Source organism: Motacilla alba, chromosome 5 (assembly GCF_015832195.1).
Source record: "Motacilla alba alba isolate MOTALB_02 chromosome 5, Motacilla_alba_V1.0_pri, whole genome shotgun sequence".
NCBI classification, from domain to species: Eukaryota; Metazoa; Chordata; class Aves; order Passeriformes; family Motacillidae; genus Motacilla; species Motacilla alba.
Window position 1 is genome coordinate 39,922,157 of NC_052020.1, and position 24,432 is coordinate 39,946,588.

Genomic DNA, 24,432 nt, shown 5'->3' on the forward strand with positions numbered 1-24,432 from the left:
GAAAATAAAGGCTATTTCTAAAGTGACCCATTATTATAAAATAAAAGCTCAAAGCTCAGCAAAACATTGGAGATTCAGAGAAAAGAGGCACATTTACCATCATCTTCTGGATAGGAAAGTTGTGTTAGGTGAAGTGCCTGCATCTGTGGATTTGCAGCTTGAGTCTTGCAAGCTTCAAGCTGTGTGTAGCACCAGAACTGCTGTGTTGGGATTCCTTTACATCAATAAGGGGCTTTAAAGGTGGATAATGCAGCTCAGAAGACTTGTGGGGATTTATAACAGGCTTGTAATAAAGTCTTCTAGGGCTTTCTGGTTCTTGTTGTGGTGCTTGGAGTGGCTCCTAGGAAGAGGAGTGGTTGACAGAGGTTTTCCTGAGCAGAAGAGCGTTACAATCCACACAAATAAAGGAGGTTTTGTGTTCCTACAGTAGCAACCACATCAGCTGGGCACTGTCCTATCCTTCTGTCCTTCTCAGAAATGTACCTGCTACTTTTCAGGTGGGAGTTCACAGCTTTCCAAAAACTTCTAAAGCTTACCCAGGGAAAGTGCAGTATTTCATGATCTAGTGCTTGACTGCTGCTTATTATTCACAGATCACTTGAATTTGAAAAACCATCTTCAGTGCAACCTCAGCTCTATTAATCTAGTGTTTTCTGTTTGCCTCAATACATCTGTACAGTGAGCTCTGTGCAGAAGGATCTTTTCTGTGGAAGTTCTGCAAAATATTTCTGTGTCTGAAACCCTATTGACAAATCAGTTGCTGATAGGGAGGCCCAGAACCCCTATCCTGCATGCTTGTGCAAGCAGGAGGCTGATTTGAGTAAGGTTTTGTGAAATGTCCAAGCCTTCTTTTGTGAGCAGGAGCCAGGTGTGCCACCCTGAGGAGGCAAACAGCGCTGGTGTAACACCCATATGTATCCTGTTTTCCTTGTAGCATCATTTGAATCCCTTTCTTTGAAAGCTGAGGCTTAAAAAATAACCCCTCTTACCTCATGCAGATCACTGAGAGATTTTCCTCGCATTTTCACGAAGTACCTCTCCTCACACCAGGGCTTGAGCTATGATGCCTCAGCTAGAAGGACTGACTGAAGTGAATAGCAATGAAGAAGAAATGAGGAAAAGCAAGATGGGCTTTTTTAGCAATCAGAAGCTGAAAATTATTTAAGGACTTTATTTTTATCTAGTCTTTCCTGAGTTTCCTTGCAGAAAGGCTTTCTAGAAAGGTAGAATCAGTAAGCAGGGAGTAGCTTGTGTCCCCGGTGCTGTACTGATTTCAAGTTCTGCTCCTCTGAGGACCCTATCCTTAATTTAAGCAGGAGATGGGTGGGATTTTTCTGTGCTCCTCAAGCTCAGGGAGGCATTCTTGTCTTCCCAGTCCGTCCCGTTCCAAAGAGGTAGGGTGAATATAGGATCCTTTGAAGTTTTGGTGTACAATTTTCAGGTGCTACTAATTATATGTGCACTAGAAAATATGTTCCAAATTGTTTAACAGTAAGAGGTCTAATTTTGCAGAAAAGAGGGTAGTTTTGCAGTTCTCCAGCATAAAAAAGCATGATCTATCATTTTAATAGTCCTTTGCTATTTTAGCATGTCTCATCTGAGGGCTCTAAAGTACAGTTACACCTTAATGAATAAAGACTTGCGATCTCTCCAGAAGGTAGGTTTGGTGTTCAGTTCATTTTGCAGATGAGCAAATAGGACATGGTGAGGAAATGATTTGACCTCCAAGGTGATATATGAAGGCTTAGAAGAAATCCAAACTCTGATCTGTTCACCTACCACTTGATTTTTGAAGCCATTTTTAAGGTAAATCTTGTGCCATGGCATTGGTGAGGTTCTACCATTTTTTTAAGATCAAATGTAAATATTTTCCAATTAAAGGAAATCTCTCTAATAAGCAACAGCTCAAAGCAAGGCCTTGTCTATTGAATTATCCTCTTTTTTGCCACTTCCTTCTGGGGCAAATAATCTACAGTTCATGACACACAAAGACTTGACTCACATTTTGTAGTTGCATACAGACTTGTCCATGTCTGTGTGCACCTTTGTGTGCTGACACTCTTCTGCAGGACTTTGCAGCATCCCCAGCTGCTGCAGTGAAGGGAAGCTCTCTCTGAGGCCCCTGTGCTGGCAGCTGGGCTGGTGGTGTGACTGCCAGCCACTGGGAGGCTGTTGGAATTTCGATGAGTTAATCTCATCACTTTATCACAGGGCACTTACAGAAATTACAGGGAGCTGTGAGCAACTCACTGTGCTGGCAGCCAGCCCCAGGACCCATAAAAGAAATTGAGACACACACAAAAAAAAAAAAATCCGAGAACTCTGGTAAACTTTTGGAAATGACAGGGTTGTTTTTTTTTCTAGTTGAGTTCTGCTTGGGTAATGCTGATTGTGCCTTCCCTAGTGATGCCCCTGCTTTCTGCAGTAATGGCAGGCATTGCCCCCAGCTGTGGCTCTCAATCTCCGCAGTGCACAGCATCTTTGGGGGCCTGATATAAAACTCCTAGTGTTTAGCCTTCTCTGAGGCTCCTTCAGCAATCATGATCCCAGCACAGATGTGTCTTTGAGAGCTGCTTATATGGCCGTATGTGGTAACCAGTACCTACAATCTCTGACACTCTGCCATTTAGTTGTGATGTAGGATTTGTAGACTCTTTCTAGTCTATGCTTGTCAAAGGATCCAGGGATTAGAGGCATGGGGAAGCTTGGGGATCTGCTTGACACTGTGGAGGAACCTTGAGCTTCCGGATGAGCGCTGTCACTGTCTCCCACTGCTATAAAGGCTCAGTGTCCTTACTGTAGTGTCTCTGTGTTAGGGGGCAAATTTTTGGCTTTTGGACCACTAAACATGAAATCTAGCATCTCTCCAGAGCTCTGATCCTGTCTTTGTTTGAATGCCAGCCTTTCTCATCAAAGGCAAAACGTCCCAAAGTGAGACTGTGTCTGAGTTTTTTCCCAGTTTGCTCCTGCTCTGTTCCTTCCTGTGTGGGGCACAGCAAGCATCTGAGCATGAGATCAAGACCACCATACTCATGGGTCTGTAATGTGCTGGAGCTCTCTCTGTGTCTAGACCAGGAATTGGTTTATTACCTTGAGATCGAGCTTGAATCTCAATTTCCAGCTCTCTGAGAATGTTGATACATGGCTGGCTATTGAAATTCAGATGCTGCACAATGACGAAATACAGCCTGAATGGAAGCAACTTGTGCAGCACACTCTGCTCTTGCTGACAAACTGCATTTGGGGGCAGATGAGCAGGGGTGAGAGGAATGGGGTGGCTGGGCTGAAGCTTAGGGGGAAGTTGCAAGTCTTATGACAAAACAAGAAGCAGGAGGAGGAATGTTTATAGCTAGTAGGCTGACCACCCTTAGGCTTTGGGGGTTGTGTGCTCCTGGGTTTTCACTTAGCATGGGCCAAGAATAATGAGATAAATCAAATGGTGTTTTCTTTCCTTTGATTCTATGCTCTGTTTTTCCACTGAGAAATCCAGAGGGCTTTCCAATAGCTTAGTGAACCCCAAGGTCTATTTACCACCCCCAGAGATTGATATGTATCAGATTGTTGATCTTTATTTAGAGGAGGGAAAGGTCTTGCACAAAACACAGAAATCCATTGCAAAAGTAGGAATAAAAATCAAGTCCTGTTCCAGATTTACTAAACTGTAAACTATACGTCTAATCTAATGCTATACAAAGTCCATACTCTGTGTCCTCTCAGCTCTTACCTACACTTCTCCCTACAGGTCTTATTGAAATACCAAACCTCAGTTTCCTGCTCTAAATCATTAAACAAGCTTTTCCATTGTTCCGCTGATGTAGAGCTTAGGTACCTTTTTCAGTGCTGCCTGATTTACTAGTAACTAGACTGCCTTAAATGTATTGTCATTGTCAATGCATCAATGCCAAGTTTAGATTTCCAGTCCAGCTCCACAGCAAACATTGCACAGCTCTCTTCAGAGACATCAGCTGAAAGTGAATGGCAGGATTGAGACAGCCATTTCTGTTTGTTGTCTTCTGGTACTAAATAATTGTTGCCTTACACTGCGTCCAGCATAATTCTACTTACATGCTATTATCAGACCCTTGCATCCATGTTTTGGTTATTTTCTTGGCTTATAATAAAATGTAATGTGATTAGAAATAAATTTGGGATGCTTCTTTCTCATTTTGTCATATAGGCAGTGTTGAGGGGTGATCCTAAATAAAAGGGAATGAGGAAAGTGGGAAGAGGGAAAGAATCCTGTGCAGAGGATGAGAGCACGTGCACAAGGACTAATAAAGTAAAAATGTAAAGATTTCCATAGAGAACCCATGTTCATTTTACAGGATGTGTTACCCACCTTTCTCAATGCAGACCTATTGCTTCCCTGCTACCTGTGGTATGCTGGCTGGCAGGAGGAAGCAAAGGAGGAAATGCTGTCTCTGAGCTCCCTGGTTGCCCAAACAGGACAAGAAACTTGGGCAGGTGACATCCATCCCACAGTCATGAAGCAAGACTGGCAGCAAAGGGAATTCTAGTAATGTCTGAACTGCTCCCACTCTCATCCCTGGACTTCAGGGAACAGGCCAGGTTTCAAGGGGTGCAGCACAAGGGATGACGACATGCCTGGAGGACACGTGCCTGAAAGCCCAGCCCTGCAGTCATCCCCTTGGCTAGGTCAGCAGGGTAAAGTCTCAGAGGATGCGTGTGTAAGTGAATGAGCAACCATGCAACATTTACAGACTGATGGTGGTGGAAATATATAGGCACTGAAGCCTGTCCCTGGATCCATGGGGAGAACATGATTCCTGGGTGACCATCTCTGTGTTTGCTTTCAGGGAATATTGAATACAGCTGCCCGGCCACCAATGAGTGTGAGATCACGAAACGGAGGCGCAAGTCCTGTCAGGCCTGTCGCTTCATGAAATGCCTCAAAGTGGGGATGCTAAAAGAAGGTAAGACAGAGTCAGAATGAAAATTTTTCTCTGTCCTGACAGACCTTGCAGAATCTCCCAGGCTAACTACTTACTTGCCCTCTTTGTGTTTCTGAATGTATCTTTCTACAGGCTTTGTAAGAGAGTCAGGATGGGCAGTGACCAAGAGGGCAGTCCAGAGAGGAGAGTGGTTCTAGTCAGTGCTCTCATGCTCTGTTATTAAATAACTGGAAACTGGTGGTGCCAGACTCTTTCCTTTCCCAAAGGAACTCTGGGCTGGAGGGTGTTTCTCTTCTTGCAATCTAGTAATTTTTTGGTGTTGAGGAGGAGAGGCTCTCATTACTAAGTTGGCAGCTCTTCATAAGGGAAGGATGGAGTTAATGCATAGCTGTGGCACAGTGTGCAATGAAAGTCTGCCTGTATTACTACTCAGGAGACTTTCTGAAGATGGTTGGTAGCACAGGTTTATCTGGGAGCTGTGGGTCCCCTGCCCTGCATACTCAGTCTGTGTTTTGCTCAGCCTATTGATCTGTTCAGTGCTCTTTGAGCAGTGTTCAGCTTCTTTCCTGTGCTGTTTTTCCTCCCACACCCCCCTTTTCAATCCTTGTCCATTCAAGAGGAACCACAGGGAATTCAGTGGCAATTAAACACATTCTTATGGATTGACTTTAAAGGTTTGTTTCCCTTGGGTCCCTCTGGGAAAGGCAGTGAGGGGAGGAGGGGAAGGAAGGAGAAGCACTGCACATAGCCCTCTGCATTGCTATACCAGCAGAGTGAGGTCCTCTCAGCTTAACCACAAGAAACAGCCACTAGCTGTGGTTATGCACGAGTCCTGTATGCTGGAGCCAAGATGCCAGCATACAACTTTCTTCCAGATCATAACATCACAGCAGCTGGTAATAAATTGTACAGTATCAGTTGAGTGTGTATTGCTTCTCACTAGGGTTCTCTCATTTCTTGAGAGGCAGGTTGATGGCATCCAGTGTTGTTAAGAATGTAGATTAGACATTAAACCCATTTTGTTCTTTGATGGATGTGTCGTTTCTGTGGTTAAATATCTTTCTTCTAGAGCATACCAGCTACCATGGGGAGGAGAGGCAAGCTTCTGCAGTTCGGCCCTTCCTGACCTAGGTGTAGAGGTGGTAGACTCAGACGATCTTGATCTCCTACGGGGAGGGAGGCACCTACTTTGTAGTTAGAGACCCCTGGAAACCTGCTTCTCTTCATGTGGTAATTCAGGGAGGGGATGTATCCCATTACCCACTAAAGCAAATATACACTAGTGACACTGGCTTTAGTGGGAGTGCAGGTTGTTAATGCACTGTAGCCTATTCATATGAATCCCACAAAACAACCTTAAATGCCTGTAGTGGCTCCAGTCATTCTGCAGAGCAGCAGCACAGGTTCAGGCTTGCTGGCTGCCAGTGTCTGTGCTGTCCTGCTTCTGAGCAGTTGGGCTTCTTGGAGCTGCCAGCTGGGGGAAGTCACAGGAGCCAATGCTGGTGTGCTGGCTGTGTGGTGAGGGCACCTCTCCTTCCAGTTCTGGGACTTCAGCAGTGTTCAGAGCAGGATCCTGTAAAGGGTTTTATATCTTAGCCTCCAAGTTCTGTGAAAACAGTTAACTCCTTCCAGACCAGAGTTAGTCTGGAAAGCTGTGTAAATTCATTCGCACCGTGCTGTGCCTGAACTCCCAAACCCTGTGGGATACCACTCGTGGCAAACTGAAATTTGACTATATGGCTGCTTTTGTGCTGAAGTGTATTTATTTATTCATATGGGGATTGATCAGGCATCATTAAAGGCATTGGGGAAGGGTGGTTTGCTATTGATGTTAGTGTATCTGTGATCCTGCCCATAATATTTAGCGCTATGGAAAATACAGCATAAAGATTTATTGATAGCAAGAGCACATGATAATGTCAAGAAGAGCAGAGAAGATTGCCCTAGCAATCTGCAAATAGGGGTCCTGTGTCCTAACAGAGAGTGGTCAAGTGATGTTGGGCAGGCATCTTTTTTTCTTTCTTTTGCTCAGTATCCCAAGCTGAGAAATAAGGGTCATACTGCTTTGCTTTGCAAAATAATTGTAAGGACCAAGTAGTTAACTGTATGTGAAGCTTGGTGGAAGCAAAAGTATTAGTATACAGACTTCAATCAATACACATCTTTAAAAGCCAAATTCAAGAAGGGAGAAAAATGGTGTCACACAATTTAGTCTCCACAGAGCCAAGAGTTTCTAGAAAGAACAAATCCATAATTGTTTGAATTGCTCAAAATGCAGAATTGACAAGGGATTTCACATTAGAAAAGGTTCATTGGTCTTTTCCATCTCTGATCTGTCATGCTATTAGCTCATCCATCCCTTTTCCCCGCCAAGGCATGAGTGTTCCCAACTGTACCATTCTAGTAGTTTAACTGTTTTTAAGAATCCCTGATGTTTTGGTTTCCCCAGAGAGCCTATTCTCCAGTCTCCAAACTCTCATTAGGACAAGATGTCTCTTGATATTTGGGTTATGATTATTTTTCCTTTTAATAGATCCGCTTTCTACTTTGCCTTGATGTGCTTCTCTCATCACCCCTGGGTTCATGCATGGCAGAAGGTTGCTAAGCCACGTTCTTTGTCCTGCTTGATTATCAAAAGTTTGGAGAATAGCAGTCTTTTGGTTAAAGACAAGATCTAGAAATCAGTTCTTCTCTTCACAGCTTTCTCCTTGATGTCCTTGGGGAAGCCACTGGGCTTGTAACTCAGTGGGGATGTTTCTGGGTAAGAAACTATCCTTTTGCTCAAGAAGAATATGATATTCCATTAGTAACTAGTTAAGGGCTTCGTGATTTCTTCTAATTTTCCTGATTATTTTTGCCATACATGGTGCCACCTCCTGCCTGCTGGGCATGTAGCGTTACCTTGTTCTTGAAGTGGAAGGCAACAGTACTCAAAGATGGCAAAAAATGAATAACCATGACTTCAAGGTCTGCTTTGCACTTGAAATGCTCAGCTTGATTCTGCAGGAGACTTGAATCCTCCCCTTGGGGACTGCATATAAGGGTCACCAGACATCTCTTCTCCCTGCATAGGCTGCAGCTAGGCAGAAAGCTGTGAATGTAGCCCTTTAAGATCCAGGGAGACTGGCCCTGACATAGACGTGCAGGTTATTCAGGCAATGCCAAGTGAATGAGGATCAGGGCAGGAAGAGAGCCAATGGAGCAATCAATAGGTGTCTCAGATATCCAGGCCACTTTCTTTAAGAGAGCTCTGATCAATGTATTGCAACAAGGGAACTGCACGGACACCAGAGCTTTGCTGTCTCAGGTTCTCCTGGTGTGGTGCTGCAGAGCAGGCAAGACTCACTGGGGAAAGTGGCAAGCAGAAAGCTCTGCCCACGGAGCCCAGCTGGCTCAGATGTCTGAAGTGTTGGCCTGTCTGGCTGTCTGTCTCTCACTTTCCCCTTCCATCTGAAGTGTGCCCCCAGGGAGCATTAATTAGCCCTAGCAAGCTTGTATAGGAACCTGCTGACTCTCAGGTCCAGCATTCCAGCAGTGTTCATGTAGGGATGCACTGTCCCCAGAAAAATCTGTGCTCTGCTGCTCTTTGCCTTGCTGCACCACCAGCCTGCAGGCAGTGGAGATGGGCATCTTCACAGCTTTGTCTAGTAGAATTGCATTCCCCTCTGCTCTGCAAAAATCAGGGAAACCTGAGCAACCAGTGATACTGCTCACCCCAAACGGGGAAGATTATGTCTGGTGTGGGGGGATGGCCAGTGCAGTAAAAGTGTGCAACTTGCAGTGGAGAGGCATTGTTCAGAGCTGGGAATCCCGGGGTTTGTCCAGCCCATGGCCTCTTTTTGCTCCCGTCTCTGTCTGCAACTTTCTGGGATGTATGAGTGCCTTCTGACAGTTTCTTGCAGTTTCTTGCAGACATCACTGGCTGGCTTCCCAGAAAGAGGGAAAAGACTGAAAGGACCCTGGGGATGTGTCCTGTGATAGACCAAGTATACCTTATTTCAGAAAGTAGAAGATAGGAGTTCACAGGAGTACGTGCACTGCATGTGCCAAAAGCAGGAGTGGGGATTCCTTGGATAGGAAATCTGCCCTGTATGAGGTGTTTTACCCCACTCTGAATGTCTTTGAAGGTAAGCTGTCCTCAGGCCTTGCCTCCTGGCTCTCAAGAATCACCCTTGTGTAGTGAGGGTGAAGTTTACAAATAAAAGGAGGGAAGGTAGAAGGATATGTATTCTTGATCTGGATGCAGAAAAGGTAGGCTTTTTAACAGCAAGACAGAAGTTAAGCAATTATCCAGTAAAGACATGTGATTTATCTTATCTGCATGACTCTTTCTTCCCAAAACTGTTATGCTGTAGTAAGCTCAGGTACAACCATTCCTTGCCCAGGTTTTGTTCCTTTGCTCCTAATGCATTTCAATAAGAAGTGCTAGAGAACATTCAAAAATTGAATTCAACAGGGAACCCAAATTCTTTGCCACAAATCTCCCAAGCTCTTGGACTGCTCTCTGTCTAATATAATTTCTGATGTAAAGTTTGCTGGAATGTGTGGATACTGACACTACCGCACCAGGCAGTGAAACAGGCAAGAGAAGTCTACAGAAGAGAGCCACAAAGTTCATTCAGCTCATCTTCCTGTTCCCTTTTTCTTCCTCTCCCTGGTTTCTTTGAGAATACCCTGCCTCCCAGAAACTTGCAATAACCTGGTAACCCTTGTGTTATCTAGTGCCTGCATCTCTGTGAATGCTGGAGGTGATCCCCACTTCCAAGATGGTGAGACTGTAATCTCCAAGTTTCAGAAGCAGCTATCTCTTAAATCCATTTCCTCTTGAAGACCCTGGCTAATTAGGAAACCCTGTACTCAGTGGAATTGCCCTGGTGTTTATTCCTAACTCTTCAGTTTCTCTTACCAGCAGCTGATGTCATAAATTTTTCACAAGGAATCAAATCTGTCATCCTGGACAGACTTGGCTGTGTGATGTTGTAAATTTGATGTGGTCATGTAGTATCTGAGCAAGGGAATCCAGGCATTGGCGATTTTAAACCACTTCCACTTACAACTTTGTCTTCATCTTGTACTAAAATCCAGATAACTGAATCAACAGCAGAGCTCCTTTTCAGTAACGTAACCAAATGGAAGGTGTTTAATTTCTGTTTTCAAGTGAAAGAATCTCTCAATGGAGCAAAGTGCTCCGGCAGCCTCTCCCTCCTGCCCCCATTCCTGTTTCCAGACCATGTGTTCTCAAAAAGATATTTGATTTCAGTGAAAGCTCAGCTGACATCCCTGCAATATGCTTGGGCTCTTGCTTTGTGCTTCCTGGGAAGGATGAGCGCTCCTCCGGGGACCCTGGGTAATTGGGTTAGTGGCCAGCTCATGTCAGGAAATTAAAAGGTAGCACCGATCAGGTTGCTGCTGTGTGCAATTTAATGGCTTTGTATTTATAGAGTATTCTGCCTCCAGCCGCTGCCAGATATATCACTATTGGAGGTACCCAAATGAAAAAAGAGAATGAAAAAAAGATTTTTCTTTCTCTAAAATATCCTTGTGTTTAAAACAGACAGGCAACCCCCTGTCCTTTGAAATGGGATCTCTGGGAGCAGTGAGTGGCATCTTGATGACTCTATCTTCCACACCCAACTATTTTCCAAGGCATAAATTGAGCATTTGCAATGTGGCTGGAGCTGAGTTGTGACAGAGTGCTGCCTTTGGCAGGTTGATGGTAATTCTCCAAAGAGGAGGCTTCCAGCAGATTGACTGTTCACAAATTGTACATTGGACTGAGTGCACTTGGTGTCTGTTTTCTGAACATAAGAATGGCCCAGCCAGGACCATCCCTACACTTTCTCCCTTATCTAATGGATTATGAATCTGTTTAATTTGGTTCTTCTCATTAATTTTGAATTTTGTGGTTCTTACCACACCTAACTAGATCTCTATTATTTTAAACATTGAAGTCCAGGTTCCATCAATGTACATCTAGATGGGTTCAGAGAGTCATCACCTCTACATAGGTTTATAATAAATGCTTTGTGTATTCTGTCACCAAAACTGTGCTTAGTGCTGCTATAATATATACAGAAAAGAGGAAGCAGATACAAACGGCAACAACCATCCTGGGATTTTTAGAACCCAGCCATTGTCCTAGAAGCTTTTAGGTAGTTTTGACAACACAGCAGGTAAGATTCTTCACTGTAAGCAAGAATGGGATGGGACTGAATATATGCCCCCACTGCTCTACAGTAACTTTGGGCATGTGCCTCTGATAACCTGTGTGCACCAGTGACTCAGCTCTGCCGAGATTCTCAATCTCTTCCCCTGACTCACCTTTGAAGACTGTGCCAGCTCTTGACCTGCAGAGTATCCTGAGAGGATCTTTATTCAGAATTTCTTGGCACAACTGTGCCAATTTAAGAATTCAGTAAGAAGTGGACAGTACTTATCATTAGAAAAGCCACTGCTGAGGTAAGGACTTGAGGAAATCCTTCAAGGCTCAAGCAGAGTTGCTGTTAGAGGCTGGACAAAGCAGAGCATGCTGTGTAGGTAGGTCTAACTCCTGTCCTCTGTGGATCTCCATCGCAAGTAGACCTCTTTCCATCTAGTGGTGGGGGCTTCTCCATTGTGTCACATATCAAAAATTGTTGTTCTTGATCCATACTTATGCTCCTCTACCTGTTCCAAAATCTGCTCCACTGAAATACACTGAGACAGAAAACTGGACTAGAGGTAGCATTGGTTTCACCCCACAGGATTTCTCTTGGTAGTCAGTGAAGCATCTGCCATGATGCCTCCTCAGGTAAGTGTCTGGCCAGTGAGCTGAATGCAGAGGTGCCTTTTTCTCTGTTGCGGGTCAAGGGAGCCCAGATGCACAGAAGGAAGCTATCAAAAGTCTAAAGTAAGGCAAGTTAAATCATGCCTAGGGCTGCAGGTTCCTCTAGGCAGCAAACACCGTTTTGGGGTTTTATTTCTGAGTTCTGCCTCTTGGAAAATCAGTGGGACCGAGGCTTTGTCATCTTTTAGGTCCTGTTGTGAAAGGCAGCCTTGGTCTTTTCCTAGCAGGCATGTGCCTGCATCTGTTCCTTTTGCACAGTGCCCGTCAGCCCTCTGCTGTGCAGGTATTGTGGCCATGGGTGACATAACCAATATAGCTGCTGACCTGCTTCAGACTGTTTGGAGGGCTTGGAGGGAAGCAGTCAGAAGAGAACATTTGCATGGGCCATGGATACAGGGTGAGCACATGGGTGTGGGGCTTGTTACAGAGAGTTGTTGCAGAGAACAAGGTACTGAGGTATTCTTTATTCCCATTTGCCCATGAAGCCCTTGTTAATTCCTGAGTTTCCAGAGGGAGCAAAGTGGGGGGAGCAAAGTGAGAGGGGCTCAGCATGGGAAGGAAGATGTACATTTGAGAGATAGCAGTGGCTAGTGCTGCAGACAGCCCTGCAGAGCTGGCAGCCATGCAGCTGGCACTGGCAGAGGAGAAGGACTGGTCTGAAGCTGTGTGGCTTCTGCCTGACTCTGTATCTCTGTATGCTTTGGACCAATCATTTGGGACGTGCTGCTTGTGTTTCTGTGTGTGAGGACCTGACCCCTTGTGTCACTGCTCCAAGGCATCTGAGAGCCTCTGGGACCAGGTATCATCAGGTATCACAGGGCTAACCTGTCTCTCTTCAGTCAGCCTGACAGTGAAGAAACTTTCCTACCTGACTAATAAAACCCTGAAACCATCAAAGGTGGAAGAAGCTGCAGCATTGTACTTGAACTGATCTAATTTCTCTGTAGGCTCTTGTAACACAGGAGATGGATTTTCATCTCCACTTCCCCTCATCCCCAGGATAGTTCTTGCCCTTCTCTTTGCAAGTGTAATTTCCAGACTTGGTCACCTGCACTAGCCTTGTCACTGGGTTCTTCTGCTGGTGCTGATTTGTGACCCTCAAGTTGCTTTCCTGTATTTCAGATGAGTTGGGTAATCGCATCAGTCACCTACCAGAAGATTCTCATGGGGCTGGCCTCTTTTTGCCACAGTGTTAGAGCCTCAGAGTATAAAGGGATCTTTTCTCATTCCCAAGTTGGAGGCTGAGTAACAGAAGAGAGCCTAGTCAGTGTGCAGCCTCTCCATTCCTGTTAGGCAGAGATGCTTTTCCCTATAGTCTATTTCTTTCTCCATCTTGGCAGGCCTGACTTTTAATGGTCATCTCTGCTTTCTGTTTCCTTGATAGGCTTCCTCCTGGCTCACTCATCCCATTACCATATGGTGTTGTCTCTCCTGAAGTTCAGAGCAGAAAGGAAGGGGGAAATTTTGTAGGAGACACTTTGGCTACAATCCTTCTCCCTTCCTTTCTTCTCTGCTTTTAGCCCATACATTCCAGCTTCCTTGGCCAGTACCAATCCATGTACTTTAGACTGCAGCTCCCAGACTCAGGTGCTCTGCTAGCTACAGAGCACCACCCCAGCTCACCCTGGAAGAGCAGTGTGGAAACTACAGCTCAAGGATTAGGTGGGCGATGGACACAGAACCTGGCTAGTGTATCAGGGAAACTCAGCAAAGCAGCCCTTTTGCTTCCTGGCCAGCACTTGCCCTGTGTTCCCTTTGGTTGTGTCCTTCTTGGTCTAGACACATGTTGTACCATGCAAACCCTGTAGCTTGGCTCCTCCGTTAGCTCTTTTGGCAAGATAGATCTTTCTGTTCCTATCAATCCATGGGCATGTGATAGGACTCGATGGAAAGTGAGGTGAGGCTGGTAATTTGACACGACAGCTGATATTGGGCCTTGACTGCATTTCCCACTGGCCAGGGCTTAGCTTCACAGAGCTTTTAAGGGTATTTTTAGTCCCCAGAAAATAAAAGAGAAACTAAACCTGACTCTGTGTGCTGTCGCCTCCGCATACTCGGCTATTTTTACTTCTGACAGTCTCGGCCTGGGTCCAGCTTTTAAAAAAAGATGGAATTATTTTACTTCCATTAAGAAAAAAACCCCAAGGCCTGATGTTATCAAGTCGGTAAGGGGACATCTGATCCCAAAGTTGTCGGGCAGACGTCTCTCCAAGGGGCATGTCAGAGAAGTGCAGGGAGCTTGAAGGATCAGCAGATCAGCTCTCCCACTGCAGAGGCTTGGTGCTGGCACAGACCTCTCTGTGAGAGTGCTTGGAACACGAGTGGCACCCACAGGACACTTAGAAAACTGACATCCCTGCCCTGGCAGGATGCTGAGCTGAGAAGTCCTGCACAAGTCCTGGCCCTGCCCTCCTCCCTGCAAGGTCAGAGGGGCTTGGGCAGGCAGGGGAGCTGAGAGCAAGCTGTGGGGGAGCTGGAACTCAATCCCTGGGGCATACACCAGGGTCAGATCCATAGCTAAGTCAGATGAGGAAGACCTTTATGGAGGGTCTCTCAAAAGGTAACAAAATTGAATGAACAGCAGCAGTTTCTTGCCATACAGGGGAATGGGAGGAAAGGGCATGTTTCCAGTATAGATAGCCTTAATTTGAAGGAACTGCCAGCAAGACAAGTTATCAAGCGGTGGTGCTTTCCAAACTTTGTCCTATACTGTTGATCTCAACTCCTTGCTGATACAAAGGGGGGTCCAGGAGTGCCTGTGGTGATGACACTTTTGTAGGATGAGTGTCTTCTCTCCTTTGAACTGGCCAGTTGTGATTCATAGGGTTTGTGCAGGAGCTTTATTTTGCTGCTGTCTTGTTGTGAGGCTGCAGTACCAAATGCTATGTAAGTCTTCAGTATGGACAGCTGCATCTCATGCATGGCTGCTGCACCTTGCAGTTAATGCTCAGGTGGCTGCACATGTGGTGTTTAACCTGCCCTTGTGATTACAGTCTACATGCCCCTCAGCTTTGCTCCAGCCCTCTCTCTTTTGTCTTCCTTTTCCTTACATTCTCTCACTTCCATTCATATCCCAGTTTACATTTCCCACAATTTCTTCTCTCCTTAATGTTTTCCTTCATGCTGCTTCTCTGAGCTCACCCACCACACCTCCCCACTCCATTGTAATGTCTGTCCTTTAGTGTCCCTCTCAGAGCTGCACTCTAACCAGGCTCCCTGTCTTAAAATCAACCACAGAGGAAATCAAGCAGAGCAGCAGGCATTGACCTGAGTATCTAGATACCACAGGTACGGATTTTTGGCCATGCCCTTTCCTTCCATCTAGATATGACCCATTAGGCTGTCAGATCTCTAGAAAAAGGATTTTTCTGTGATGCTTATGTCTGGAGTGTCACAATCAGGGACTTGGAGGGTTGAAATGCTTTTGTTTAATGTAGTACCTGTCACTGTAAACTACAGAACCTGTAGCCACTTCACTCAGCAGCTGGAGCTGGCATGTGCTGTGTGGGGCTCAGACTGTTCACCAGCTCTGCGGCTGGAGCAATGATGACAGGGTAGAATTGTGGCTCTGCAAGTGCTGATTGAAAATGTTTGCCTCAAGGAGTGTCACAAAGGAAGGGGAACAAGAGGAGGACAAACAGTTGTTCAAAATTAACAAGCTGAAGTCCTTGGGCAAACAGACCTCTGTCTGCTCAGTGAGGGAAGGAGGGATGGAGGGTAAATCTCTCTGCGTCTTTCTTATCTTTTTTTAATGCACTTAAGTCCCTTGTGTCCTTATAATCTGATTGAGGGTCCCTAATACTGCTGCAACCTGTGCAGCCATCCTTCTGCCAAGCACTGGAGGATGGCATTCTCCTTGGGAGGAGGAAACAGGCTCCTTCCCCCATTTCCTCCCTATTCCTCCTTGTTCCCCCTCTCGCTGCTTAGCAAACTGCACAGCGAAAGCATCCTGGAGAGCTGTGTATTGGTTTTTGTCAGAGAGAATGGCATCTCCCTCTTTCCCTCCCCCTGACCACTGGTGTGACGGAATGCACTCAGCTATGATCCTTATCTGTGAGGGTCCTGGGAAGATGTGATTCAGCCCTGAATCTTGACAGCCTGTACCTCTATCATCTTCCAACCGTGTATTTCTGATCCTTTTATTTTTCATACCTGGTTGTTTGCTTTACTGGCAGTTCCAGAAATTTGTGTCTCTGCCTTCTCTCCTGGCTTATAGGTAGCTGTCATTCATTCAGCAAAGCATGGAATAATCTCTTATTTCTTAAGAAACCAGGGCACATTTATAGAGGGAAAGAAATCATGGATGGAAGTGAAAATTTCCTGCTTCATCCAGGATTTTACTACTGCTGCTCCTTTGGGATCTCCCTAGATAACCTCAGGTTTGGGATTCCCTGGCTGTCCTTTTTGAAATTGCTCTCTGAAGTGTGTTTGGACTCCCAAGAAGGAGTCTTGCCCACAGGCTACCTGCCACTGGAAATGGAAGTAAAAGAAGCAATAGGCATAATTTTCAGAAACAGTACCATTTAATGGAAGAGAAAGGTGGTACTTGGGGATGTCCTTAAATTCTCTATACAGAGTTAGAAATAGAAAATGGGGCAGGGGAAAGAAGTTACTCAGTGTGACCTGAGTTCACCCACATCAGCTTCATACCTTTCTCTCCATCTTCTCCAACACCTGCTGTCCTCCCATAGCAGCCACCCACAGCAGCAGCTCCCTTGCTGTGCAGAGCTCCACACCTGCTCATTCCTGCTTCTCCTGCTCAGTGTGAGATCCTGCTGCCAGACTGAGTGTTGTTGGCCTGGTGTTCTTGTTGCTTAGGGGGCAGTTGGCAGTCAAATTGTTTAATTGTTTTGGTGCTCTAGCCAGAGTATCAGGAGTATCTGGATCTAGAAGAGTATCGGGATCTAGATGTTGCAAGTGGCAGTTTCAGGTGCTGCAGGTGTGGCTGCTGTGAGCATTGCAGTAAAAGCTTTATCTTTTCCCTGACAGAGTAAGCAAACATGGCATTGAAAATGCAGTGTGACAGACATTGCCTCAGTCTAGGGAAGAATACAACTGCAAATTTTTTCAGGTGTATTGGTTGTTCAAAAAGTGTCACTTCAAAACTGATGTGGAGTGTTTGCTTTTAGTTGTTTGTGTTTATGTAGCGGTATGATTACAAAATATTAATTACTTAATGTGATTAGTAAGTGTATCACATAATTGGTTCCCATGATCAGACCAGGTAAACTCCCGTGTGTTTCTAAGGAAGTACTTCTATAGTGTAAATTCAAAATTTTATTCTAATCAAATGCTCCTACATTTACGTTGAAAGATTCTTTTTTTCCAAAGCTGTTTCTCTCAGCAAGACTGAGTTACCCCAATTTCACAGACTATCAGAGTCCATATGGCTCCTCAGAAAAAAAACAGACAACTGCACAAATACCTGTAGGGTTTTTTTCAAAGTTTCTTTTTAACATCGTTTTTTGTACTAATGTGACAACTTAGTTGTTGTTCCTGATCTATTGATGATGCTATGGTTTTTTGCATGGTGGCAATCACTGGTACTTCCCAGTCACTGGGAGTTTTTTCACTATACTTTGAAAGAGCTGCAACAAATTCTTCAGTGTCTCCCTACTTTGTCTTTATCATTGCTTTATTGTAGTCAAGGTTGTTTCTATTTCTTTGGATTCTACTTTTATTACAGTTGCCTTACTTGATCAAGGCTGAAACATCTTTGTTGAATTCACAGTTCATTATCTGTTTGCTATAGGTCACTTTTTTCAAATATAAACAGTGAGAGGTCACAGAACATTTAACTTCTCATTTTTAAGAACAATCTAAAAGTTTATTTTTATAACTGCTGGCTTGATTGACATTTAAAGTCTTTCTTTTTAAAAGCAGGATCATGTAGAGGGCATTGAGTTCTGAAGCTTTTCATTTGCCCACCAGATTTGTAGTGATTCAAGAGTTTGAATGGGTTAATTTCTGCGTTCATTAATGTTTTGAATAAAAGTAAAGCTTAGAGCAGCATGCTTAGAGGCAGTCTAGCTGGTATTGAGATTTATTGGTTCACCTGAGATCTCAAGTGAGATCTCTGAGATCTTCCCCCAAGGGAGAGGGAAGCTCCCTGGAGTGTGGGGAACATCTTACTTGGCAAATTTTAGTATTTGCATGTCAAGGTTCTGTAAGCCACTAAGGAATCATGAGGACTTTTTGGTTTTACCTGCAGGTGTTCGTCTGGATCGAGTCCGTGGAGGCCGTCAGAAATACAAAAGGAGACTGGATTCTGAGAGCAGCACTTACCTGAGCTTACAGATCCCTCCCCCAGCTAAAAAGCCATGTATGTATTGCTCTTGAATTGTGGTCCTCTGATCTGCCACTATATTTCTTCTCATTGGTCTCCCAAAAGTACAGTGTAGCAGTTGTGACTTCCAATTCCTGTACAGTCAACAGTACTGGATTTTTTTTCTTACGATTGTGTCATAGAGGTAATTAGACAGGCCTAGGTACAGCTCAGGTACTGTATTCATTGTACCTAAGGTTAAATACCAGACCTTTCCTAGGAGATTATGTAAATCCATTTAGTGATATTCTGATCTTTTCCTTTACCCAAGCCATGTTAGCAAAACCAGTCCCATGCTGATTATTCTCTTCAATACTACCCATAGCTCTTTAAACTTTTCCACCTCCTACCAGCTTTTTGCTTACACCTCCTTCTCCCTTCAGTGGACCTGCCTGAGACAATGACTGACAACATTACAGCAGCTTCCTGCTTTTGTCATCCCTGTGCAGAGCTGGTTTGTCACAGGCAGATCACTACAGCTTGTGTAGCTGCAGTGTGGTTTTCTGTTGTGACCAAAACCATTACTGAGGTCTTAGGGGTTCTATAGTCATGTCTATCCCAGGAGGGTTCATCTTATGTTACAAGAGATACAACAACTTCTCCTTTGAAATGTGCAGTGACTAAGATCGTCTCTCACTTGCTGGTGGCTGAGCCAGAGAAGATTTATGCCATGCCTGATCCAACCATGCCGGAGAGTGACATCAAAGCCCTGACAACCCTCTGTGACCTGGCAGACAGGGAATTGGTGGTGATCATTGGCTGGGCAAAGCACATCCCAGGTAAATGGGGAATTACAAGGGTGTAAGTATGAAGAGCAAAGGGAGCTACTATTTATCTATGTGCCTATCCATTTTGGTCTCAACGAGGACTTTTTCCTGTAGGGATGGGTGGAAAGTACTGTTGGATGGGTGGAAAGTACTGCTAGTGATGGGCTCTCATTGGTAACAAACTCCAGTGCAGCCTATGATGGAGGTGCATAAATTGATCACTGTACATATGTGTGCCCTGGGATTATGCAGAAGGGTTTGATATGATACAGTTAAGTTCTCTGTCATATCTAGCATTGAATGGCCCAGTGAAAGCACTTGGGAAACAGCCTTAGGGATGGTATGGTGGACTTGTGTAATTTTGCGCTACATCAACATGACCTAGGTCTGTTTCGTTCATAGCTGAATAAATACTATGGCCGTGACTGGACTTTACTGCTAATAACAAGGCAGATACACACCCTCTCAGCAGTGGGCATTCTTGTCCAGACTCAGGAAATCTTGTCCTAATGGATTTGTGACGGAACAAATCACATTGCAATGGACAATGTGCTATTGCCAGTGAATCTCAAGGCTTCTTTGTTGACAAATAATGAGGACAACTTATTGCCAGTGTGGCTGGCCTTGGAAGGCTCACTGACTAGTGTGTGTCTGTGTGACTGAGTGACATAGCAAGTGTCCCACACCTGCAGGTAGGGTGGAACAAGCCTGAAGGAGCAGATACTGTCTTCAGTGTTGAGTTATGGGTTCTTCCCAGATTTGGATTGGGAAGGGAAAATGCTCCCCTCTCTCTAGTCTCTCTTCAGCTACACCAGAAACAGACAGGTTGGATTTGTGTGCGGAGAAGGCTAGCCAGGGAACCTAGAGGATATCCTTGGGATTTACAAGGCTGCTTTCCAAAAATTGCTTCCAAAATTCACTATGAACGGCTCACTAAAGCTGTTTATAAACAGCTCACTTCAGCTATCTCCTGCCTTCTGTTCCCCTTCCTTTTGTCAGGAGAATATATGAGGCTGTGATACAGGATCACAGGATTTACTACATGCTGACTACGTCTTCCACTGCATGGGTCTGTGTTGTTTTGCTTTGTTTCTTGGCTTTCTTCTTTTTTTCTTTTTTTTTTTTTTTTTGATGAAGCATCTTAACATATGTGATCAGACAGTTTCATTTTACCGTGTATTTTGTTTCTTTCTGTTGCTCCTCTTTTGGCTTTTTGGCAGCTGCTTCTCTTTCTGTAGAATGTTTCTCTTGGTACCCAAGAGTTAATGGTTTTATGGGCTATGTGGAATGTGAATTGTTGTGAGATGGGACTCTGAAGTCTGAAGAAATATTTTCAGGACAGTCTTTCTGAGAAGAGCTTAATCTTGGTGTTGCCCTACTTACATGAGATCTGCCATATCTGCAGGGCTTATAACCATCACTAGTGCTGGAATCCATCTGGGGCTGATTCATCACAAGTGGGGTTAAAGTGGGGATTAGAGAACTCAGCCTGGATTGCTCTACTAACCCAATACCTGGCGTGTTAACAGGAATGGTTTTATGCAATGCAGCTAGCTGCTGTGGCTGTCCAGGGAGGTGCTGTTGTACATCCCTCTAACCTTGGCTATATCTGTTCACACAGAGTGCCCTTCTGTAGTTCCCTACCTTGTGGCTGTGGGAAGAGCTGAATTCCTACAGAATTTTCCATCCTGACAATACTGTCCCAGAACAGGAGTATAGTAGAGATTGCTCCTGCGCTGTGAAAGGGGCTCTTCCTCCCCTTTCTGCCATCATCTCAAATTTCTCTTGTGTATTTTCCTCTCCTATCAAAGGCCCTACAACACAGTAACAGCCACAGTAATCAGCCTGGCACAGTTCAGACCAGCAGGAATATTTTATACCAGGACTGGGCACAGTGAGAGCTCAAGAATTGTTACATAAGAGAGCAGAGTGAGAAAAAAAGATAATAAAAGACAGTTCATAATAATGGAACAAAAACTCTGTAGTTCTACAAGTATGAAACATACTGAGTTATGCAGCAAGGGGGCAGAGCAGGGCAGGGCCAGGAGTCTGCCAGGTGTCTAAATTATCTATGCCCTGTATTTCTGCCTTCCAAGAATTTTGAGCAAAACATGACATTGCTTCCTTTGTGCATAAACTATTCATCAGAGAAAGATGGAGAAAGGACAAAAAGTCACATATTCCTGCCTTGTATTCACGCTGGAATTAGTAAAGAAATATGTGACATTAAAGTCATACCAGCCCTGAAGGAGCCCAGGTGTCAACACAAACATCTACCCCACAGTATTGGCAAATAAAATCAGTAAAACTTAAACACACTTTCCTGTGATAACAATAAAACATGTTTAATCGTGTTTAGCAAATATTATTAGCTCAATAGCCTTATGAGCCATGAGCTCAAAAGCCACACTGAGCCAATGTGGGGTTGATCCCTCTGTATGAGGCCCTCTCCCCAGTGCTTACTCTCCCCCCATGGAAATTGTCTTGGAACAACATCCTCCTTTTCTTCTTGCTTTGATGCAGGGTGACAGGACTTCTCTTGAGGGGTGCCGATGATGGCTCTCCCAGGGTAGCTGTTGTGCTGTTCTCACCAGGAAGACATTAGTACTAGCACAGAATGAAATATGGCTAGTGGAGTGACAGCAGCTGTGTCTGGAGTGGCCTCAGATCCTATAATTACATCTCCTTTTATTACCTCTGCTAATGGCCCTCCAGGATGACAGAAATGATAATAAATTAACAGATTATGAACTCCACTTGCCACAAATTATGTGATTTTTTTTTTTTAATTCTGGGAGCTCCCACTGCCAAACCATTGAAATAATAATAAAAAAAATTAAAATTAACCCCCCCCCCCCAACCTGAATGTCACATCAGCTGTTGCAAATAAAGCAGCTTTTCTCAAGGTGCACCTGCACCTGGGAAGGAGGGAAACATGCATGTAGCTCCATGCTAGAGCTAGGGGCTCTCTTTTGGGGCAGTAGTGGATTAGGCACCTTTCAGGGTCAGACTTGAGAAAAGCAGCAAGAAATGGATCACTAAGGGAATTTTCTGGATGCTGGGCCATCAACAGCTCAAGAATGCAAAACAGTTGTGTTCTAGCAATTCCTGGGAGCTGTAAGATGACAGAAAATTTCACAACTAGAGGTTCCCCAGTGTTACAATCCTATAATAAACAGCAAGCCTGTGATTTTGGCCAGATGAAATTAACATTTACTTTCCCTGATCTCAACTCTTACAGCATGAAGAGAGTTATATGATTTCCCCTTTACTTCAGTCATTCAGGGACAGTTCTTTAGCCCTTGCACTCCACATGTGTGAACACTGGAGGAAAAGGGTTCCAATTCTGTCAGACATTTCAAGTCCAGGCTTGACACCGTAGCGTTCCCTCTTCCCACTCGCCTGCTGGAGCTGGAGTTGTTGGCTACCTGGGAGTGCTTCTGGCCAGGGGCTTTCCCAGGTAGGTGGGGCAATTGCAGCTGGCTCTTCTGTTCTTCTTGGCAAAGGGTAAAATATGGTATCTCCTGTTGTCACCTGCCACAACAGCCTCTGGGAAAGGGCAATTAATAGAGATGCTCTGTGTACAGGCTACTGCTAGAGCTAAATCAATTTTTCTACTTTATTCTGTAGCAGAAAAGTACGAGCCATGCCTGTCCTGGATCCTCTCACTCTGCTATGTGACTGTTTCTCAATCTTAAAGAAACGTTGTTGGCAGACTGCAGTGAGGCAGTGGCCTAATGCCTTTTGTAATCCAGATGGGGATGAAGATGCAGAAAGGCCATGTGACTGATCCAGAAAATGGACTTAAGGCAGCAACCTAAATGCTGGACTTATCTCTATGGTCAGAGCTAGGAGAGGGATGACCAAAGGAAAGATCTCAGGTTCTAAGGAGTGGTACAGTGGCTGTGCAACTTTAATCTCGGGGCTAATCTCATCAGTTCCCTGTGCAGCAGGCAGAGCTGTGGAGACAGGATCCCAAGCATTGGAGCTGCAGCAGCCTGCACTTGGACTGAGTCAGGAGGGCTGCATTCCAGAGCAGCACAGATCTGAGTGCAGGGCATAAAGGGCAGAAGGGTGAGGTAAAGGACAAGGCACCCACCTCCCAGCCTAAGCAAGAGGTGGGATTCATCTGGGCTATGTGGAGCACAGGCTGTGCTGTACAGGAATCACTCTCACAGTCATTGAGCTGGATTTGCAGCTCTTCTCCCCAGTAGCCAGGACTCCTCTTTAGCTGTTCCCTCTGGCACTCCTCCCCAATGGTTTATTGATTCTTCCCTCCCACCCACTGCTCCCCTCAGACCTTGCACACACAGCACGTGACAGCTGATTGGTATCTGTTAATTAATGTGGCTTGGGGCCTCTTTTCTATTCAGTGGCCTGATAAGGGAAATTGGATGTCCAAGGGCTGCCAGGCCATTATCACCCTTTGCTTCCCCTGGCAACACAAACACAAAACATGGCGTAGAGATAAATAAATACCACTAACCCACCCTTCTGCCTTCCCTTCTCCCCAGCTGAGATAGTGCAGATAGAAAAAGAGATCCCACAGTCAGTCAATATAGCAATCATCAGCTCTTTTGTTAATTGCCAACTTGATAACAAGAGAAATCAAATTATCATCATGGTGGCTGTCGACATAAGCCCCGATGTGGGGCCAAGAGCTGTGAGCAGGGTGGGGTGTGGCATGAAGAAGTCCAGCTGAGCCTTGCATGCAGCCAGCAGACCTGGGAGGCTTCTGCATAGAGGCTCTTGAGTTCACAGGTCTCTTGGTGATCCCCAAGGCTTCATGTGCATCTGGGGAGAAAACTGCCTGTAGAGGCTGGTAGAGCATCACCCTTCCAGCTGAGGCATGCCTGGGTGTCCTGTTCTTTCACAGCTGTAGGAACCCTTGGAAGCAAGGGGCTGCCAAAAAAGTGCAATTTCTGCCTGTCCATGGTGGGTAACAGCTGCCTAGAGAGGACCAGCACACTGTGCTTGACATTCCTGTTTGTAATGACTGTTAGAGTGCCCATCTCCCAGGATCTTTCATGGTCTGGCCTTCAAGGGTAGCAGGTATGGAAGGCATAACAGACAGTTTTCCTTCCCATGCACTTTTTCCCCACCTTGAGGTGGACATTGCCTCTGTTTTTTGTCCTCTCCACTCTCTCAAGTGGACTCTGGGGCTGTCAGGGTCAGGCTGTCAGGGCTGTCAGGCTCTTTCTGTATTTGGTGAGAATATTTGGTTCACTGTAGGGGCTTGTTCCGTTGCTACCAGGTTTGGCTATGATTTAGGTGCTTCAGTGTCACCACAAAGGTATTTTTATCTCTGGGTAGGGTTGTAGGCAGAGCTGCTGGTATGGAAATCAGAGTGGGATGAGGAATAGAGGAGGATTCTGTTCACAAATGTATTCATTTTCGAGCACATTTTGGTGCTTTGTTGTGGCAGGACTTTTTCTCATCTTTGCCAAAATATGAGACTGTAGTATACTTGTAATTCAGGCCTGTGTCATTCCCTCCTATCCCATCAGAAGCCCTCTTTTCTGTCATCTGGAGCTCTTCTCTGCTCATTTTTTCAGCTGGGACAGACTAAATGGGCTGCAATACAGACCTACTGAGGAAGAG

At 45.1% G+C, this 24,432-nt stretch overlaps 1 protein-coding gene across 5 annotated transcripts in view; it reads left to right on the top strand.

The window, feature by feature from the left end:
* The window catches only part of ESRRB (estrogen related receptor beta), a 126,087-nt gene that overhangs the window by 90,595 nt on the left and 11,060 nt on the right, over positions 1–24,432 (top strand). For all 5 annotated transcript variants that reach the window (XM_038137448.1, XM_038137445.1, XM_038137446.1 and 2 more), the window contains 3 exons: positions 4,818–4,934; positions 17,951–18,061; positions 18,682–18,843. In XM_038137448.1, coding sequence (XP_037993376.1) covers positions 4,818–4,934; positions 17,951–18,061; positions 18,682–18,843 — 390 coding nt within the window. The remainder of the gene's footprint in view (positions 1–4,817; positions 4,935–17,950; positions 18,062–18,681; positions 18,844–24,432) is intronic.